The sequence below is a fragment of the Haliotis rubra genome, unplaced genomic scaffold, assembly GCF_003918875.1.
Source record: "Haliotis rubra isolate DU_JTF1 unplaced genomic scaffold, ASM391887v1 Scf1558, whole genome shotgun sequence".
Classification (NCBI taxonomy): Eukaryota; Metazoa; Mollusca; class Gastropoda; order Lepetellida; family Haliotidae; genus Haliotis; species Haliotis rubra.
In genome coordinates, this window is record NW_025765512.1 from 41,973 (window position 1) to 61,941 (window position 19,969).

Genomic DNA, 19,969 nt, shown 5'->3' on the forward strand with positions numbered 1-19,969 from the left:
TTAATATATAACTATACATTGAGATTTGACAACTATAAATTGAGATATTTGAACTATACACTGAACATAATGACTGATTACACATTTAGATTTGACAACATGTGAATATAATGACTGATTACACATTTAGATTGACAACATGTGAGTATAATGACTGACTGACACATTTAGATTTGACAACATGTGAATATAATGACTGATTACACATTGAAATTTGACAACATGTGAATATAATGACTGACTTACACATTGAGATTTGACAACATGTGAATATAATGGCTGACTTACAAAGTGAGATTTGACAACATGTAAATATAATGCCTGACTTACACATTGAGATTTAACAACATGTGAATATAATGACTGACTTACACATTGAGATTTGACAACATGTGAATATAATGGCTGATTTACAAATTGAGATTTGACAACATGTGAATATAATGACTGACTTACAAATTGAAATTTAACAACATGTGAATATAATGACTGACTTACACATTGAGATTTGACAACATGTGAATATAATGACTGACTTACACATTGAAATTTAACATGTGAATATAATGACTGACTTACACATTGAGATTTGACAACATGTGAATATAATGACTGACTTACACATTGAATATAATGACTGACTTACACATTGAGATTTGACAAAATGTGAATATTCTGATGGACTTTGCTTTGTCGCTTCTATCTATTGAAAAGCCAAGATTAGACATTAATGTGGTCATCTTGTAGCTTGTGTCCAAATATCCATGACTTGGTTAAAACGGATGTTCACGGGATGGGTTTCGAAACTAATCACATGTGACTGTCTACTGTGTGCAGCTATAACTGTCATAAAGCGAATACTCCATGTCCACATATCTCTCTCTCAGGAGTCGACATCCGTAGTCCTGTGGGTAGAGCGTGTCTGGATCCCGGAACTCGGTGGTTCGACTGCCGTCCGTGTCATACCGAAACGCGACAAATGATAATACTTTTGTTGCCTAGGAAGCCTGACATTGACGGGATGAAACGAGGACTGGCTGCATATTGTGTCTGAGTGGAAGCAGTGTTCAACTACATCATGGGGTCTCAGTGGGCTACAAATCACTAGAAACCAGCATTAGTCCTGGGTGGGATATGTAGTGACACATAGGTGGTTCAGTCAAACTGAAACACGTTGAAAACACGCTTGATACCAGGAACCTGTTATTTTCTACCGACCCCTAGTGTCCCTGCATGTATATGGTGGAAGCACAATCTACCGGCCGGTAGCTCTGGTGACAACTATCGTTTGTCACGACAGTTTCGTTTAGGGAATGTCTGGCAGTACGTTGTTGTCATGGTGATCAACATCTGCATCTTGATCCAAAAACTGGTTCCTCTTAGACTGTTGACGCCTCTAAACATATTGATAAATGTATTATTTATATATTACGTTGAAGTATTAAAATGCAATATGCTGATATCAGATGAAACAACAAGAGTTGAATATAAACCTCCTAAATCTAGGAATGTGTTATACTTCCTTCAAACTTCCCTGGCGTCGTCTGAAGGTTTATAAAAGAAGCAAGATAAAAAAACTATGGCCACATTTTGCAGTCATCGATCCGCCACCATATAGCTGGAATATTGCTGAGTGCGGAGTAAAACGTAAGTCACACACTTGCAGTCATCGATCCTTGTTCATTCGTTCTATCATTCATTCATCCACGGACAAATGGATATCATGATAATGCATCAATTCACCTCAACGTTTTCGTAATCCCCAGTACCGTTGTCGACGAGACTGGAGGTCATTCTGTGACATGACGGGAGCGCCTCCATTAGGGCCTCATGGAGAAACACATATTGCTCCTGGTATTTAAAAAGTAGAAAATTAAACGAGGCAAAATATAGGATTTGGCATATCTAACGTCGGTGTAGCTGTATTCGGATATTCGGTCTAGATATCCTGTATCGATATATCCAACAAAAGCACTATATCGGAAGACAAAGAAATAACAATAAGAGTGGTCCTATAGTACGAAGCCTCAGTTCGCTCAGTTAACCAGCTTCCACAGAAGAGCACGAATAATTTTATCTTGACCTTGAATCCAAGATTGTTCCTCACTCACTATACTACGTATACGTATCTGGGCTTGTAAATCAAGATGTGAAAAGTATTGAAATTAATAATTTGAAGATGAAAATTGTTCTTGTCAGTGCAGTGCAGGTTAAACTCCTTGACCTCTTACCGTTGTCTGTATTACATTCATACGCTGATGCCGGAGCCTGACAATGCACTCAAAGACATCAACCACACCTTCCGCCTTGGCTTGTTGGATCAAATAGTCCAGAGCGATCCAGGTCCCAGTTCGGCCTATACCAGCACTGAAAACATATACAATCTATATAAATAACAGTACTACAATGATATCGAGAAAATACGAAGATGTAGGTGTGGTCAAGCTTTTGAAGTGACTCGTCATGCCCAACATGATTACATAACAAAAGGGTGTAATAACTTACCCATATGTCATCTCAATTAATACACACGTGCTTATCTTCAATACCTACTGCAATAAGTATACCGCTCTCATTGAGTCACATGATATATATATATATATATATATATATTTCACTGAATGCTCTGGATGTGGTACTCATCCGAACCATGGTCAATTCATAACAGTGTTTCTGCTGCCTGTACATGAGTACGCAAGGTGGGGTGTATGTAATATGCATGTCAACAAGGAGAACGACACCGGGTGTTCTTGAAATGGATGTCATAAGGTGTTCTGTCAGTAGCATTCGATAAACGATATTCACAAGGTATTAGAGCATCATGTTGTGTCCATGAAAACCTCCTTCCTTCCCATTCTGGACTCTGGAAATTCACAACGCACACCTGCAATGGACAACCGCTGGGCCTTTCCCAGTCGACTGTTCTTTCTTGACCAGTCTGTGGAAGTCCACCAGCGTCCCGACATCTTCTGGCACTTCTTTATCTGGCCACGCTGTGAAATGGTACTGCTTCAGTCTCCGAGGTAACTCCGCCTCCTGAAAAGCAAAAGGGTGTGAAAATCTCCCATCAAATCAATGTTGAAATCTGTGCAGTGTTGACTTGAGTAAACCCAGTATCACCTCGGAAAGAGCAATTACCTTTACCGTGAGTAAAGAGAACGTCCTGACTGTGTAGTTTATCCTTACCCTGTGTACAGGGAACCTCCTGATTGTGTAGTTTATCCTTACCCTGTGTACAGAAAACGTCCTGACTGTGTAGTTTATCCTTACCTTGTATACAGAGAACGTCCTGACTGTGTAGTGTATCCTTACCCTGTGTACAGAGAACGTCCTGACTGTGTAGTTTATCCTTACCCTGTGTACAGAGAACGTCCTGACTGTGTAGTTTATCCTTACCCAGTGTACAGAGAACATCCTGACTGTGTAGTTTATCCTTACCCTGTGTACAGAGAACGTCCTGCCTGTGTAGTTTATCCTTACCCTGTGTACAGAGAACGTCCTGACTGTGTAGTTTATCCTTACCCTGTGTACAGAGAACGTCCTGACTGTGTAGTTTATCCTTAGCCTGTGTACAGAGAACGTCCTGACTGTGTAGTTTATCCTTACCCTGTGTACAGAGAACGTCCTGACTGTGTAGTTTGTCCTTACCCTGTGTACAGAGAACGTCCTAACTGTGTAGTTTATCCTTACCCTGTGTACAGAGAACGTCCTGACTGTGTAGTTTATCCTTACCCTGTGTACAGAGAACGTCCTGACTGTGTAGTTCATCCTTACCCTGTGTACAGAGAACGTCCTGACTGTGTAGTTTGTCCTTACCCTGTGTACAGAGAGCCTCCTGACTGTGTAGTTTATCCTTACCCTGTGTACAGAGAACGTCCTGACTGTGTAGTTCATCAGCTCCTCCTCAGCTACACATTGGACATGGACATCGTCATAGTCAGAGCCTGGCTGGCCGAAGTCGGGCCAGTACTTATCACACTTAGCCTAGAAAGAAAAGGATATGTGTATGCTTGTACGATGTTAAAATCATACATTTCCACACAAATATAACACATTTGACCGTATATTCTAACTATCTGGAATCGATTTAGGATAACATCAGCAAACGGTAAAATCGAATTGCTAATGTTTTACATACATGCTCTATTGACACCATAACCGTGATAATGCTTTAATAGACGCAACAATACCCTTTCCACATCCATATGACCTCTCTGTATAAGAAAGGAAAACAACATCGTATTATCGCATGATCTTTTCACTTGCAACTAATAAATGAGCCGTTTATTCTGCTTAATAATACCTTTCTGTTTTCTACACAGTTTGTTAGCATGATTATTTTACTGGCATCTATCTCCCATAGCATCCTCCAGAAGTCTCGAAGAACGTCTTCATAAGGCCCTGGGAATATAGAACATTTTCGTGAAAAAATGGTAGTGTACTAAATTGTTTCTCCCTGCAAGTGAGAATCAAGTCTAAAATGCGACAGGTAAAGAAACGTATTACCTTGTGTAGCTACATAGTCCTGTGGTTCCCCATATCCCTGAAATATAAAGACATTCGTAGCTCAAACACATGTGCAACTCTGTATTATACATAATCTAATTCACTCCTAAACTAACACGTGGTGTTATAAACTACTCACACTATTTTCCAAAGGTATAAACGTAGAAGAACATCTCATGTACAAAGCATATAACCCCAAACCTTTCTTCCAACATACATATATCCTCTAAAGAAATAAAGTGAATGTGTTTAGTTTAGCACCGCTTCGAACAGTAGTTCACTTATATCGTGTGACCTTGAGGTATGCATGCCGTCCTCAGACGTTTACAACCTTGATAAAAAAAACTATTGTGCAGAAAACTCTGGAAACATAATTGGAGCAAAACAGGATTCGAGCCCTCAATAACATTCAGGTTTGCCCAAGGGACATAATTTGTTGCGACTTGGCGATTAGATCACCCATGTCCCCGTCATCTGAAAAGCATAAGTTACAACAGGTTACTGTCTCAATAATGAAAACTAAGAAATAGCCCTATTCGTAGAAACTCGTATGTGCACGTGTGCAAACATCACTTCACGCGCACCAGTGTACTGATTGCGTCATCAGAATTTTGTTGACCACGCTTTCGTCAAGAGCTTACATTTATGTAGCTAGCGTTGATGTAGTCGGATCCAGGGATGTTTGGGATAGGACTAAGTTTGACCCTGCAATGATCATCTGGAAAAAATATTGTAGTGGATACCATTGTACAGTTCTGTAAACAAATATAATTAAATAATAAAAGTCGACTAATGTTTGCTGACTCTTGTCTTAAACGGTACGTGGGGGTTGATTTGTCTTGTTCGTTCCATTTTATGTGTTTTTAACTGTTCAGATCACAAAGATCTATATATATCTAAACATTATACACACAGAGGTTCAATGTTGGGAAAGATTCAGTTTTAATCTATATATTGATTGTATTAACCCGATGAAACATTTTCTAACATGTGAAAACATCAGTCACACCCCAGCAAGGAATGGCGCTAAAGAGCCGTCACTCAGGTCAGTGAGTAAAGGACAACACTTCTCCATAGAACACATTTATCTCTGGATACAACAGTTACTGGTTTCCCTTCACTGCCTGGCAGTGAACATAAAGTTGTGAAATGCAAAGAAAGTTAAATTACTGATACTCACAGGGTAATACATTCCTATATCTGTTTTTGACAGTATTTTCTGGTAATTCGGCTTGATAACAGGAACCCAGCTTGCCACGCGGAAGGTCCTTAGAAGAGAAACAAGAGATGCCGGAATATCAAGTTAATACAAGGTGTAAACTATGTCAATATTACAGGTTTAAAGTCATCAGTTACTTCCTTGTGTTTCATTACTGTCCAATACAGAGACGACGTCACTCACTGTACATTGTGTGGAGAAACCACCAGGCCTCCTCATGTGTTCAACATATTTTCTCAAGCCTTGGACAGAGACCTCCGTTGGCCACAGACTGCTCGAGGGTGACGAGTCGGGCACGTAGCATGGGCGAGGGTCAAAACCAGATCCACATCCTTCTTCATCCAGCGACAATGTAGAATGTCTGGACGCATGAACGTGGACAATGACATTTCCGTTGCTCTTTTGTGCTTTATCCGTGGGTAAGGAGACACCATCCTCATAGTGTTCAGTTGATTCTACAACAACAGGGATCATATAGCCTTGCAATACGGAATTCTAGTTGAAAGGACACATGCGTATTCATATATATGTCACATTGCAAGTTGCATGTCCCTGGTAATTGTTAATGGTACCCTGATATCAGTACTCATCTGTATGGACTTGCCTAGTGTCTATAAATGTACATTTGTATTGGTAGTTCCCATCTATGTTCCCTCCCTACTGACAACGCCCATCTGTTCCATGTGCTCACTTCGTTGCCATTTCCTTCTGAGAGTGTCCACCTGTTCTATGTGCTCACTTCGTTGCCATTTCCTACTGAGAGTGTCCATCTCTTCTATGTGCTCACCTCTATGCCATGTCCTACTTAGGGTGTCCATTTGTTTTATGTGCTCACCTCTATGCCATGCCCTACTTCGAGTGTCCATCTGTTCCATTTGCTCACTTCGTTGCCATGTCCTGCTGAGAGTGCTCACCTCACCTCATCTATGTGTTCACCTCTTTGCCATGTCCTACTGAGAGCGTCCATCTGTTCTATGTGCTCACTTCTATGCCATGTCCTACTGAGAGTGTTTATCTTGTCTATGTGCTCACCTATGTGCCATGTCCTACTGAGAGTGCTCACCTCACCTCATCTATGTGCTCACCTCTATGCCATGTCCTACTGAGAGTGTCCATCTGTTTGCATGTGCTCACGTCGTTGCCATGTCCTACTGAGAGTGTCCATCTGTTCCATGTGCTCACTTCTATGCCATGTCCTACCGGTAGTGCCCATCTGTTCTATGTGCTCAGCTCTATGCCAAGTCCTACTGAGAGTGTCCATCTGTTCCATGTGCTCACTTCTATGCCATGTCCTACCGGTAGTGCCCATCTGTTCTATGTGCTCAGCTCTATGCTATGTCCTACTGAGAGTGCTCATCTGGTATATGTGCTCACCTCTATGCCATGTCCTACTGAGAGTGTCCGTATGTTTGCATGTGCTCACCTCTATGCCATGCCCTACCCATAGCGCTCATCTGGTCTATGTGCTCACCTTCGTTCCATTTCCTACTGAGAGCGCTCATCTGGTCTATGTGCTCACCTCTGTGCCATGTCCTACTGAGAGTGTCCATCTGTTCTATGTGCTCACCTTGGTGATATTTCTTTCTGAGACTTCCATCTTTCTATCCTGTGTTGCTGACAGTGTAGTGTTAATCTGTTGGACCTAACCTTCTTGTACTGTTTATTTGCGTACCCTGCCCTAATGATTATGCCCATATGTGTGTCATGGCCTACAGAATCTGCTTGTTTGCGTGTCCTACCCTGTCTTTTTAGAGTTCACCATTATATAATTATTACCATAATTCACCATTATTATAATTTGGATATCAATAATATTTTATAGGTCACAATTCAGATTTTGCAAAATGTCAACTAACAGCGTTCCCTGGTTCTCCACAACGAGTAGAATGATAACTTTATAGAAGCATCGTAAATGCTACACGTTTAACGGGGTAACAGCCCAATAAGACATGTCATGCTACCTCTAGGAGTAAGTTGATGGGATGGGTAGATCAGTGGCTTGGTTGTTGAATTGTTTGCAGAATCGTTGCGGAATCCTTGTCTTCTCTTCGATATATTTTTAACTGTATTCCTACATTAAAACAAAACAGTGGGCATAAATACACACATTAAGATAGTATTTTCCTAACATTTACACCTTACGATAAAACTGCTTCATCAAATATTTATATATTATTCTAATCAACAAGAATAAATGAAATATTACATAAAATTCCATAGGTTTTAAATTGACATTGCCTACCTTTTACGGACAAACACCACGAGAACGAGTAGAACGATGACGAAGATACAAGGCAATGCCGACCCGAGAATCTGGGTAGTCCGCTGACTGGAACTAACTGTGAATACGAGAAGTGATAACCGCATATATACCCTGATAATAGTCTGAGTTTTAAATGTAATTCAAGAAAGGAAAAGAAATACAATTACTATTTAGACTATCTTATAGCGGCAAATAATTTTTCTGACCCAAGCTTTTATTTTCCTGGCAATAAAGAATTCATAACAGCCTCAATTTATGAATATACAATATTATTTAGAACGTGTAACACATGCTATATTTGGGATTTGGGATTTGGGATTACACATTCCCCAAGTTACATTTGGATATCAAGATACATTTCTGACAGTGATCATATCAAGACTTGTTACAGTATAGTTAATGCTCACATTCCAGGCAGGACCCAGTGCTTCTGTTGCACATTGAACAGTGGTCGGGACACTCTTTGTCACAGTATTCTTCCCACAGTCCTGCTTCACATCCCAAAGTACAGACAGGTTTGCTTCTACCTGTGTCGGTAGTGGAACATTCCATGTCTGTACAGTTGCTACTGCATGAGAGGGTACAATGTTGACCGTAAGCACCAGCTACACATCCATCTGAACACGAACCATTGTCTCTGCTGCACTTGTCGGTAGCACAGTTCTCAGGACAGTTAACAGTACATGTGTCGCCATGCCAGCCCGAAACACAACCATAATCACATTTCCCGTTGTTCTGACTGCAAGTTTCATTCAGACAATTGTCGCTGCATTTCTCCTGACAGTGTGTTTTGAAGTAGCCAGGTTTACAAGGACTGCATCTCCCATCTCTCCTACATGTCTCACTACCACAGTTCCTGGAACACCTCTCCCGACATTGTTCATCATGATATCCCTGTACACACGTCATGCATGATCCATTCTGGTAGCATGTACCGTGAAGACATGTGGCACTGCAGGCTGAGTTGCACTGCCATCCAAACATACCCTTTATGCACCCATGTGTACATGCACCTGTTGTGCTATTGCATAATGTATTTAGACACTGGCTATTGCATTGTTTGTCACATTTAACTCCGTACAAGTTTCCTGAACACCCACAGATACAAGAAGCATCTTCACGGGCACAGTTCGAGACTCCATCGCCACAGACACCACAGAGGTCACAGGTGAGGCCACATTGTTGTCCATATTTACCCCCAATGCAACCATGTGCACATTCCCCTGACCACTGATAACACACCAGACTCCGGCATCCAACTCCACATCGTTTGCTACATGCTTCTCCCCATCTTCCCGTTACCGGACACGTTCTTGTACATTCATCATGGTCATCCTGAGTTTTTCTCTGACATTCTGTGCAGGAGTCGCCAGTTCTGTACATACCTACTGCACACTCTTTTAAAACAGATCAAAATCAATATTGGAGTTATACGTCATTTCGTTTATGCACAAACAATACTTTCAAATTTAGACAATTACATCAGCATTTTAAATGTTTTTAGATGCTGCCTGACCGCTTTGATTATATTTCAACCAAACCAAAATGGGTAGGGTTTTTTGTGTGAAAATGATCATAATTGGATCGATTTGGGAATTCGAACCCTTGTTTTTGTTATCTTCAAATTGAAATCGAAGCAGATGTGAGCAAAGTACAATATAACCAAACATTACTGCAGGTGTGCACATTGAATTATTGGCAATCATTTGACATATCTCAGCTAAAGAGATAAAGGTGAATGGATGGAACAGGTCAATCAGGTTCTTGGATTATACTATCTTATTCTTTTTCTTCGCAGTAAGTCTGTAAACCTGGTACTATGAGTCTCACCATGGATAGCTTTAACTGACATTGAATCATTGTTTAATATGCAACATAAGCAATTCACGTATTACTGTATCAATGTTGGTTTGTCATACGTCTCTGAATGTGTTCCATTTGGAAGGAATACAAATATAAAGACAGCAACACAAACCTGTTACGTTGCAGCGACCGCACGTCCTCCGGCAGTGTTCAGCGATACCTGGCTGTCCACAACGACTCTTGATACATAACGATGGACTTGAATCCCGGCATGTTGCACCATCTGTGAAGTCATGAAGCAAATATATAAGTAAACTAGGTATATAACGAACACTTTTATAACGAACTGTGTTTTGGCCACTTGATGTGTACTTCAGCCACAGTGCGTATAACTACGGTTTCATCCAACTAGAGTTAGTGGTCGTTACATGTAGTTATTCATGGCAAGATCAACCTGTTACATGAAACAAAACCATTTGATCATGGTATGGAATTCTGCAAGGGTAGCGCCTTCAAAATAATCTCTGTGACGATTCTCTGTACAACTACACCGTCGTTTTGCCAGCTGTACCCTGGTATTCCTTGTTACAACAGACGTTAAATTAATTAATTCTTACCATTTTCAAGGAGTATAATGCTTATTTTAGTGAATACATTTTCAAAGTGTTGTTTGACGACGACATTATAACCGTCACCTCGGCAAGCATTAATTGTAACTATGAACGAGAGATTTGACATGCTGGCTGTATCGGCTGGAGATACAGTTACATGGTCTACACGAAGGGTGGACAGTTTGAAAGCTGAAGCCATTCTTCTTGTCATACTGTCTTTCGGAGAGTGTTTTCTTAATCTTCAAGTTGAAGATCAAAATATAAAACAAATGAAGAAGTCCCACTGACCTCACATATTTCTGGTTCCGGTTGCAAAACAATGTATCGTTATCCATCATTGTTGTTAGGTGACGGTTAGTCCCAGGTCATTTAACGTTAGACCACAGATGATGCCAAGATTGTTTGATATATACATTTACTTACCACTTATATTTAATCTTTTCTGAGATGCTGAAATCATTGTGTTCATCGCTCCATTACTTACCTGCCTGATCTCCGGTTATAGCTGCTACAAGTGTGTACAGACAGATAATACGTCTCAGATCTGTGGTCTCGTCAAACAAACGTTGGGCCTACGACACAGAATTGTCGATTGCAAGTATACGCAAGCGGATTTAGAAACCACCCATGCGATGAACATGCAAAATTTGAATATTTATCAAATATGAATGAGAAAAGTACAATAACAAAGCTGAAAAAGTTAACATTATCAATCTTCACCGTTTTCCTGTAAAAGTTCGTATTGATGTACATGTTCTGTCGTATTTGTGAACCATTCTTTCTATTTCCCACTTCTATTGCTATTCGAAATGGATCACAGGAAGTCTCGCCTTGTCGTTGGAAGTTTTACAACTGTAACTCTCAATGGCTTTGTGAGTCAATAATATTTCGTCCCCAAAATACGTTTGTCAATGTAACTTACCATAGCTTAATTTGGGTTTAGGAGGGATATATTAAACATTGATTGACATACGTTTCAAATCTCTAGCTCTTTCATAACGTGGGCACGTTTATGTGAATCATTACTTATTCACCAGTGATATCCAATTGGTTAAGATGCATATCGACCCAGTAACGTGTAGCAAAAGAGTGATGTAAGATCAGTAGTGTAGTCATTCAAACGTAGTGTCTGCAATACACCAACAAACTTGTGTGGATTGCAAGTATACACATACGTATTTATAACCATACATGTAAAGAATTTGTGATTTTTTATCATACATGAATGGAAAAATGTACAAAAATTAACAGTTTGAATGAATTGAAGAGTAAACAGTATTTACCATCATGGTCTGCAAGTGCTGGTACTGACGTACATGTATTGTCGTCTTTCTTGGGAACTACACTTTCTCTTTCCTTTTTCCTGTTGTCACTTACAATGATGCACAGGAAATTGGTCTCGCACAGCTTCAGTCAGTTGTTTTATGCTTAAATCGACCAAGCTCCGTGGCGTTAGGATCTTTACACGTTGAAAGATCTAATCATTGATATTATTTTTAAATCTCTTGTGCTTTCTAATTCCTTGATCGGCATTCTAGAAGTTGGTGAGTCAAAAATGAATCATATAACTCTATGGATGCAATAGACAAAAGTTGTCAACCATAAAGGTGTATGCTTTACTCTTGTGCTTTTATGGTGTGCACATGAATACGTGCATCATTAATTATCCTTCCTTTATTCACATTGATACGATGTGTGTCGACCGTAATAGATCTATGCGCAGCTGAGGGAAATGGAAACTGTTTTATCTTACAGCTGAACCATATACTTGGTGGACGTCGATTAACGAATGTCATGTTTGGATATTCGTACCCATACTGCCTCACCTAAGTGTAGATGTATGTGGAGCATTGGGTGAGTGAGTGATTGAGTGAGTGAGTTGGGATTTAAGCCGCTTTTAGCAATATTCCAGCAGTATCACGGCGGAGGACACCAGAAATGGGCTTCACACATTGTGCCCCTGTGGGGAATCGAACCCGGGGTCTTCGGCGTGACGAACGAACGCTTTAACCACTAGGCTACCCCACCACCCCTGGAACATGTGGGATGATGATATTTTACATGTGTGTGTATTTGTGGGCGTGTGAGCGTGTGTGTTGCAATGAAATGAATTTGAAAAGTGTTTTAATCAACAAAAACTGAAGTTCACGGCAGCTATGTGTTTGGTGGGGTTTGCAGGACATTGTAGTGTCATCTAGTATCTTTCCCTGACAAGGAAATGGTATCTCAGATCTTTCTACCACCGAAGCCATATGAACATATGAAGACTTATTTGTTATATATATATCATTTGTTCTTATAGTCAGGAAACTGCATAGACGACCTATTTCATGTTTTTCAAAGTCAATCACAGTCAATCATCGTGATAAAACATTATCATTCTAATCAAATATCGCGTATAATGCTTTTCACTTGTCTGTTATAGACCACCGTCAAACATATGAAAAGTCACTTCAAGAGACCACTTGAACAGAAGCGGGGCTTATGGTACAAGATAGAACAGGGGAATAGCATCGAACACCGGTTTTGGTTTCAGGTGCCTTAAATAAGAATATACCCTGCACATGTTTGTCATAAAAAAGGAAATCTTTATTTAGGACTAAGGTCTTGAATGATATGATCCTGATGAAACAACCTGGATCACACCATAACCTCATTAACATCGCATAGCTCCTCCTTTACAGTGTGTCCATGTTTTTGTGAGTGTGGTGATTGGCTGATAGTAATCTGATTATTATTTCTCTCAATATTACAAAAGTACCGCTGTTAAAAAACGTGAAATATTTGTTGTTGAAAATGCATTTCAAAATGCAAGACACAGTTTGTATTCCAGGTAAGGGTTTCCATTTTCGCAAAACATTGCTCTTTCGAAAATAGCGTTTTTGCCATTTCACACTTGTTAAACGTTGGTGTACATTTGTTTCAAAATGTCTTTGAAAGGAAGCATTCGTACTTGCAAAGAACATGACATTATAACAAATATAACTACCTACCCACAATGTATTGTGTCTGCATCAAACACTTTCCATACATATTTCTTTCTGAATACATTTTGTAGCCATAACTATGCATAATGTAGCCATCCTTGTGCTACTGTCATTCATTACCCAGGATCCCTTTCCACAGTATACGCATACGTATATCATGTTTCATACAATCGCCCCTCTCCCCCAATTCCCTACCCATTCCAACAAAATCACCCACCCACTTTGTTGCAAAATCAGCATCTTCATCAAATGTATTCTTTTCGGATTAACGTACCAAAATTTCTGCAGTTGTGAAGAATTGCGACATCCAAAACTACCATACCGTTATATGTAATTCGAGTAATTTCAAACTTATTACTTGACTCCCCTGTACGTATTTCGCATGTCCAGTCAAGATGTGCACTGATTTTAAGTTTAAGTATATTCCATTTGGTTACCCAAAGCGACAAAGCATTTTGTCGATTACTACAGTGGAATAAGTACCAATCTCTTTTTATTCACCATTCTTTGTGAATGGTCATTCACTCTAGTCAGTGAATGAAACAATTATAAATTTGTTTCGGGGAGAGCTGACGTGACCTTACTGAGTATGTCATGTGTATTCTGTTAAGGAAAAATGCAAATGTCTTATAACATTTTGATTTTCACCCATTTCCAAACACGTCAGTTAGGCGATGGAATCTATCAAGAACGCATTGGAAATAACCGACTCCATATTGATTTATTTACAAAAATATGTGAGCAATTCTGTACAAAGTTAGAGATATATTTGTTGCTGTTCCTGACATTTACATAGGAACTGTCAAACACGCGACACACAGCGAATATAGTTTCATTTAAGACATCACGTAATAAATCCTTTCATGTTTCATTTCCGTGCTTGTGAGGACAAAAGTACGTATTTTAAAAACCCTATAGTCATACAGGAAAGCATTCAAAGACTGTACACAAAATATACATACACGCAATATTGACAGACTATATTGATGCAGGTAATAAGACACTGTTGATGACATCATCAAATTGCTGTGACACAGGTAATAAATAGAGGATCTTTATCTGACACTCAAGTTTATCTCACTGCCAATAACGGCATGTAGCCAGTGTCTGGTCGGGGTGCTTGCAGTTGTTCGTAGTCTCTCTCTTCCACAGCGACGTCGTTATTTATATCCCGGATCACATCATACTGAGAATTTTCACTGTTGCGTGATACATTAAACTCATGCAGTGAGATTTCTTCTGGTCTGCTGTCAGGGTTGATTGGTGATATACCTCCGTGGAAACCCGGACAAGACGTACACTCTCTCCTCCTGATAGAAACATGTTAAGTCGTTAAAGGTGTTCATGAATAAATGCTAAAGGTTTCAGATACACACAGACCAAGAAGGCATTTCTGTTAATGCTATAAGATTGTGAGATATGATAATGCCAGATACACTGGACTCACAATACTGTAATAGAAATTGAAACTTTATTACATATTATTCAGTACAGGTTCATTGAATTGGCTATTGTGCTGGTTTGACCCGGCGTAATTTCTTTCGCTTGTATCAAAAAGAGTTTGCAAAGATTTCACCTGACGATCATGACGGCAATGACAAGGATGAGAACACCGAGACATGCTGACAAGACGACGACAAGTCTGTGAAGGGACTGGACGTAGGAGTCGTAGGACACTGAAACTATGACAACAGTAGCATCGTTATATTTCTCTGCACAGTACAGCAGAATAATTCTAATGTCTGTCTGTCTGTCTGTCTGTATGTATATATGTCTGCCTGTATGTGTGTATGTATGTATGTATGTATGGATGTATGTATGTATGGATGGATGGATTTATGGATGATGGATGGATGGATGTATGGATGGATGGATGGGTGTATGGATGGATGGATTGATGGATGGATGGATGGATTAGGGATGGATAGTATCTGCCGAGTTTTCATATAAATACAAAGCTTATTTCTCTGGTGGTGTATAACCTTTCAGTTTCACAAGGAAACATGGACAAGGAATATGAATGTAAGGAAAGCAATAGTTGTACTTGGATTGAGATTCGTGTCACGTAAATCTCGTGCCAAACGTTCTACCACTCCTCAAACAAACACACTCACTAACGTCAACCACGGCCTCTTTAGATATTTTGCTTTATTTGAGAGGATAATATCGATGTATATTCTTTACATGATGATGAATATGACACAGCTTACTGATTACCTGACATTTGCTATTTGACAATTTGTTTTCATATCTTTCATTAGATATTCTTCTATCTTCCATGCGAACCTAAATATACTATACTAAATTTCGCCAAGCCTACCCTTCACCTACACTGGAAACAATGCAATGTGTTTCACAATGCAATATTTACTTAAAGAAGCCACAGAATAGGACTGCAATTGTAAGCTGTGTCCTCTGTTTTCCCATTTGTAATATGTGTAGCTATAGTTAAATAACAAACAAATACCTTTAAATAGACCCATAACACAAATCTGAGAACAGAAACCGTCTTAACATCAAAGGGCACATAACACTGTCGTGTTAGACTTGTCACGGTAATCTCCAGTACAACGAAGATTAGCATACAAAGCTTTGCCGGCCCGATAATCTGGGTTATGTTGGGACCGTGACTACCTGAGAATTCAGGAAGTGATAACAGCATATATACCCTGATAATAGTCCGACAAGAGTAAAAATGTATTTCAAGAAAGGAAAAGAAATACACTGAGTTATTATTAAGTTATCTTATAAGGGCAACTATGTTTTTTTAAAATCCAACTTTCATTTTCTTTACACTAAAGAATTCATAACAGCCTCAATATATGAACATACAATATTATTTTGAACGTGCTCCACGTGTAACACAAGCTATATTTGGGATTTGGGATAACACTTTACCCAAGTTACATTTGGATATCAAGATACATCTCTGTCAGTCATCATATCAAGACTTATTACAGTATAGTTAATGCTTACATTCAAGGCAGGACCCAGTACTTCTGTTGCACACTGAACAGTGGTCGGGACACTCCTTGTCACAGTATTCTCCCCACAGTCCTGCTTGACATCCCAAAGTACAGACAGGTTTGCTTCTACCTGTGTCGGTAGTGGAACATTCCATGTCTGTACAGTTGCTACTGCATGTGAGGGTACAGTGCTGACCGTAAGCACCAGCTACACATCCATCTGAACATGAACCATTGTCTCTGTTACACTTGTCGGTAGCACAGTTCTCAGGACATTTAACAGAACAGGTGTCACCATGCCAGCCCGAAACACAACCATAATCACATTTCCCGGTGTTCTGACTGCATGTTTCGTTCAGACAATTGTCGCTGCATTTCTCCTGGCAGTGTGTTTTGAAGTAGCCAGGTTTACAAGGACTGCATCTCCCATCTCTACTACATGTCTCACTACCACAGTTCCTGGAACACCTCTCCCGACATTGTTCACCATGATATCCCTGTACACACGTCATGCATGATCCATTCTGGTAGCATGTACGGTGAAGACAAGTGGCACTGCAGGCTGTGTCGCACTGCCATCCAAACCTACCCTCTATGCACCCATGTGTACATGCACCTGTTGTGCCATTGCAGGATGTATTTAGACACTTGCTATTGCAATGTTTGTCACATTTAACTCCGTAAAAGTTTCCTGAACACCCACAGATACAAGAACCATCTTCACGGGCACAGTTCGAGACTCCATCGCCACAGACACCACAATGATCACAGGCGAGGTCACATCGTTGTCCATATTTACCCCCAATGCAACCATGGACACACTCCCCTGACCACTGATAGCACACCAGACTCCGGCATCCAACTCCACATCGTTTGTTACATGCTTCTCCCCATCTTCCCGTTACCGGACACGTTCTGGTACATTCATCATGGTCATCCTGAGTTTGTCTCTGACATTCGGTGCAGGAGTCGCCAGTCCTGTACATACCTACTGCACAATCTTTTAAAACAGATCAAAATCAATTATGGAGTTATACGTCATTTCGTTTATGCACAAACAGTACTTTCAAATTTAGACAATTACATCAGCATTTTAAATGTTTTTCGATGCTACCTGACCGCTTTGATTATATTTCAACCAAACCAAAATGGGTAGGGTTTTTTTTGTGTGAAAATGATCATAATTGGATCCATTTGGGAATTCGAACCCTCATTCATGTTATCTTCAAATTGAAATCGAAGCAGATGTGAGCAAAGTACAATATAACCAAACATTACGGCAGGTGTGTCAATCAGGTTCTTGGATTATACTTTCTATATCTTTTTCTTCGCATATGTCGGTAAACCTGGTACTATGAATCTCACCATGGATAGCATTAACTGACATTGAATCATTGTTTAATATGCAACATAAGCAATTCACGTATTACTGTATCAAAGTTGGTTTGTCATACATCTCTGAATGTGTTCAAGTTGGAAGGAATACAAATATAAAGACAGCAACACAAACCCGTTACGTTACAGAGACCGCACGTCCTCCGGCAGTGTTCAGCGATACCTGGCTGTCCACAACGACTATTGATACATAACGATGGACTTGAATCCCGGCATGTTGCACCATCTGTGAAGTCACGAAGCAAATATATAAGTAAACTAGGTATATAACGAACACTTTTATAACGAACTCTGTTTTGGCCACTTGATGTGTACTTCAGCCGCAGTGCGTATAACTACGGTTTCATCCAACTAGAGTTAGTGGTTCCTTTGAGTGGTTACATGTAGTTATTCATGGCAAGATCAACCTGTTACATGAAACAATTTGATCATGGTATGGAATTCTGCAAGGGCAGTGCCGTTAAAATAATCTCTGTGACGATTCTCCGTACAACTACAACGTCGTTTTGCCAGCTGTACCCTAGTATTCCTTGTTACAACAGCCGTTAAATTATTTAATTCTTACCATTTTCAAGGTGTATAATGCTTATTTTGGTGAATACATTTTCGAAGTGTTGTTTGACGACGACATTATAACCGTCACCTAACTATGAACGAGAGATTTGACATGCTGGCTGTATCGGCTGGAGATACAGTTACATGGTCTACAGGAAGGGTGGACAGTTTGAAAGCTGAAGCCATTCTTCTTGTCATACTGTCTTTAAGAGAGTGTTTTCTTAATCTTCAAGTTGTAGATCTAAATATAAAACAAATGAAGAAGTCTCTGACCTCACATATTTCTGGTTCCGGTTGCAAAACAATGTATTGTTATCCATCATTGTTGTTAGGTGACGGTTAGTCCCAGGTCATTTAACGTTAGACCACAGATGATGCCAAGATTGTTTGATATATACATTTACTTACCACTTATATTTAATCTTTTCTGAGATGCTGAAATCACTGTGTTCATCGCTCCATTACTTACCTGTCTGATCTCCGGTTATAGCTGCTACAAGTGTGTACAGACAGATAATACGTCTCAGATCTGTGGTCTCGTCAAACAAACGTTGGGCCTACGACACAGAATTGTCGATTGCAAGTATACGCAAGCGGATTTAGAAACCACCCATGCGATGAACAGAAGTGTAGTCATGCAAACGTAGTGTCTGCAATACGCCAACAACCTGGTGTGGATTGCAAGTATACACATACGTATTTATAACCATACATGTAAAGAATTTGTGATTTTTTCATCATACATGAAAGGAAAAATGTACACAAATTAACAGTTTGAATGAACTGAAGAGTAAACAGTATTTACCTTCATGGTCTGCAAGTGCTGGTACTGACGTACATGTATTGTCGTCGCTTTGTGGGAACTAACCTTTCTATTTCCTTTTTCCTGTTGCCACTTACAATGGTGCACAGGAAGTTGGTCTCGCACAGATACAGTCAGTGGTTTTATGTTTAAATCTACCAAGCTCCGTGGCGTTAGGATTAAAACATCTAATCATTGATTTTATTTTTAAATCTTTTGTGCTTTCTAATTCCTTGATCGGCATTCTAGAAGTTGGTGAGTCAAACATGAAGCACATAACTCTATGGATGCAATAGACAAAAGTTGCTCCTTTATTCACATTGATACGATGTATGTCAACCGTAAAAGATCTATGCGCAGCTGAGGGAAATGGAAAATGTTTTATCTTACAGCTGAACCATATGTTTTAAACATATTTTTATTCCGTCAATAGAGAAACCTGGATAGGCGAACAAGCCAAGTGGCTTATATAAACGCCGCTCCAGTACTCTGTTCCAATATAGCTGGATACATATTTGAAATAGTCCGACAAGAAAAGAATACTACTGAAACAAAATTACACTCAGAAAAATGATTGAATAATAAATATTTGGTTATGGTGTTGGTTGTGCCTAGCAACGAAAAGAGCTGCCGCAGAAAATCAAGTTATATAAATCTTGTCTTGCGTTGAATATACATGTATATGTAGAGGTGATAATCACTGAAAGCGCTTACTTTTAGAAATGAACTGGTGTAATGAGTTTAGAATGTCACAATTTGTTGAGTTATCCAATGCGCCGTTACCGTATAAGGTAGTTTTCACATCGTATCCTTGAATATAAAAATACACCGTTGTTCTTAAATTTTGATAGTTCCGACATGT

At 39.7% G+C, this 19,969-nt stretch overlaps 1 protein-coding gene across 1 annotated transcript; it reads right to left on the reverse strand.

Annotated features, from left to right (window-relative positions):
* Positions 1–605: 605 nt before the first annotated feature.
* LOC124270894 lies at positions 606–19,150 on the reverse strand. The gene is made up of 22 exons (XM_046705958.1): positions 19,111–19,150; positions 18,775–18,862; positions 17,866–17,976; positions 16,366–17,355; positions 14,966–15,071; positions 14,471–14,699; positions 11,686–11,730; positions 10,887–10,974; positions 9,964–10,074; positions 8,396–9,385; positions 7,968–8,064; positions 7,687–7,796; positions 5,909–6,180; positions 5,687–5,774; positions 5,148–5,224; positions 4,507–4,543; positions 4,304–4,401; positions 3,859–3,984; positions 2,885–3,036; positions 2,232–2,367; positions 1,744–1,851; positions 606–1,396 (listed from the first exon to the last, which is right to left on the reverse strand). Exons 1-22 carry the CDS (start codon positions 19,114–19,116, stop codon positions 1,307–1,309), a joined length of 4,155 nt encoding a protein of 1,384 aa, XP_046561914.1. The 5' UTR covers positions 19,117–19,150; the 3' UTR covers positions 606–1,306.
* Positions 19,151–19,969: the final 819 nt, after the last annotated feature.

Bases quoted from the DNA above. Each gene is read 5' to 3' on its own strand.
- LOC124270894 (XM_046705958.1), bottom strand. The intron at 15,072-16,365 runs GTAAGCATTAAC...CTGTTGTCATAG, and splicing joins TACTGGGTCCTGCCTTGAAT to TTTCAGTGTCCTACGACTCC. The intron at 5,775-5,908 runs GTGAGTGACGTC...TTCTCTTCTAAG, and splicing joins GTTTCTCCACACAATGTACA to GACCTTCCGCGTGGCAAGCT.